The following is a 2,291-nucleotide window of genomic DNA, read 5'->3' as shown; positions in this document are numbered from 1 at the left end:
AACGAGTCCGCCAAGGTCTGTGACTTCATTAATGTCATTTGTGACCAATGGTGACTCCATGTTGTGCATCTCCAACTTAGTGGCAGGCTTATCTCTGACCCCCTGTTCCATCCATGCCAACCTCACTGGCCTTCGTAGGTTGGACCTGTCGAATAATAATCTCACTGGTCATATTCCACTGGAGTCTTTCAATCTACTGCACCTCATCATCATACATAGAACTGTCAGCAAACCTTCTGGATGTCCTAATTCCACCATCTTTTGCCAATCTCACTGACCTTCGTGAGCCAGACCTCTCCAGTAAACTTCTCATAGGCACATTCCACTCGAGTCCTCCAATCCACAGCACCTCATGATCTTAATACTGTCAGGATGGCGCAATTCCACGATCTCTGAACACAATCAGCAAAACTTGGCTCTCTCAACCTTGGCAACAATAATTGGACAGGTCAGATTCCAGCCTCAATCTTTTGCAACTGCAGCAAATTGTGTCATGGACTTCTCATCCAATGCTCTCTCTAGTGAGATTCCATTCAAAGCCGAAATTTATCTGCCAATGTTGCTCATCGTCAATCTTGAATATTTTGATTGGAAAATTACCTTCATGGCTTTCACATTCATCATTCCTACATGAATTGGATGTTGAAAATAACTTACTTTCAAGTGTAACCGTCTTTGGAAGTGGTCTGAAACATGACATGCCTTCAATTTCTTCATTTGTCTTACGTTAAATTTTCAGGCCACAATAACACTGACTTGAGACCATTTCTCTTAGCTCTTTCCAACTGTTCAAAGCTTTTGGAACTTGAAATGGTAGGACTGGGGCTTGGTGGATCTTTACCTCATATTGTGATAGAGTCGCCAGAAGTTTGCCGATGATCAAATTGGATGATAACATGATCTTTAGACCAATCCCCTTGACATTGGCTGTCTTTATAATGTCACACTATTGAATCTGCCAGCAACCTAAGTGGAACTATTCCAACTCAGATCAATCAATCTTCAATATTATGGCATTAGGGTGACTAATCTTGTCCAGTAACTTCTTGAGTGATGCAATTCCTCCAGAGATTGGAACCCAACGAAAGAATATTTGGTGAAATCCCAGTCTCGGAAACTAAATCGAATGAGTGAGATTTATCTTTGGAAGAACCGGCTTTATGGAGAAATACCTGCTTGTCTTGGAAGGTGTATGAGATTAGATAAACTATATCTGTCATATAACAATAGAATAACAGGAAGGATGCACCAGGAAATGTCAGGCATCATAATGATTTACTTTAACCTTTCATACAATCAGCTTCAAGGTCCTTTGCCAGTAGAGCTTAGCAAGATGAATCAAGTTCAAGAGACTGATTTGTCATGGAATAACCTCACTGCTTATTAAGAGAATTTGATGAGGTTGGGTCTACAGAGAGGTATATATTAAGAGATGGGACCACTGTTGCAGTGAAAGTGTTGCATTAGACGTCGAAACCTTATGAGAATCATTACAGCATGTAGCCTCTATTCAGGATCTTCCGAGCTAAGCTTGATCCAGAGGGCAAAATTTTGCAGCAATATAGCTGAAGGAATAACCTGCTTGCACCAGCACTCCCCTGTGAAGGTCATTCACTGTGATCTGAAGCCCAGCAATGTGCTTCTTAATGATCACATGACTGCTTTGATCTCTGATTTTGGGATTGCAAGGCTGGTGATAATGTTGGAGTGGGGAATACAACTGGGGCTGACAACAAAGGGAGCTATTGGATACATAGCTTCAGGTACATTAGTTTCAATTTTTGTTTTCTAAATGAGGTGAGTGATATGTGTATATTATGTTCATGCCCAGAAGTAGAGTCTTTGGTATGGATTAGATACTCGGTCTTTTCCTGATTCTTCTTTTTATATACATTTAACTTTCAGAATTTGTGCATGGTTTGAAGTGAACTAAATGAAGTCTTCTTTCCTGAGAAAACTAAATGAACTTTATGCATGGTTTGTGTCACGACCCGAACCCAACACCCAAGTCGGATACGTGATGGCCGCACACTCTTTAGAGCAAGCCCTAAAGAATATGCCAGGCCAAATTAAAGCATTACAACCTTATCAACCATAACAATTAATTTCAATAATAATTCGTAAAATCATGCATAATTACAAATTAAATTTCTTCAATCCTCTGATCAGGTACTATGACACTCTATCTATCCATCTGCTCACCCATAAATCTAAGCCATAGCCAATCATGAACGTCCTGTATCTCTGAGAAGAAAAGAAAGATGAAGGAGTGTGAGCTTTATAGCCCAGTA

At 40.2% G+C, this 2,291-nt stretch overlaps 1 protein-coding gene across 1 annotated transcript; it reads left to right on the top strand.

Annotated features, from left to right (window-relative positions):
- Positions 1 to 1,480: 1,480 nt before the first annotated feature.
- LOC140857179 (putative leucine-rich repeat receptor-like serine/threonine-protein kinase At2g24130) lies at positions 1,481 to 1,928 on the top strand. Its single transcript, XM_073255735.1, has 2 exons — positions 1,481 to 1,763; positions 1,906 to 1,928. The coding sequence occupies exons 1-2, from the start codon at positions 1,481 to 1,483 to the stop codon at positions 1,926 to 1,928; spliced, it is 306 nt and encodes a 101-aa protein (XP_073111836.1).
- Positions 1,929 to 2,291: the final 363 nt, after the last annotated feature.

Source organism: Elaeis guineensis, chromosome 1, assembly GCF_000442705.2.
Source record: "Elaeis guineensis isolate ETL-2024a chromosome 1, EG11, whole genome shotgun sequence".
NCBI lineage: Eukaryota > Viridiplantae > Streptophyta > Magnoliopsida > Arecales > Arecaceae > Elaeis > Elaeis guineensis.
Note: the sequence above shows the minus strand (reverse complement) of the source record. Positions and strands in the feature narration are given on the sequence as shown.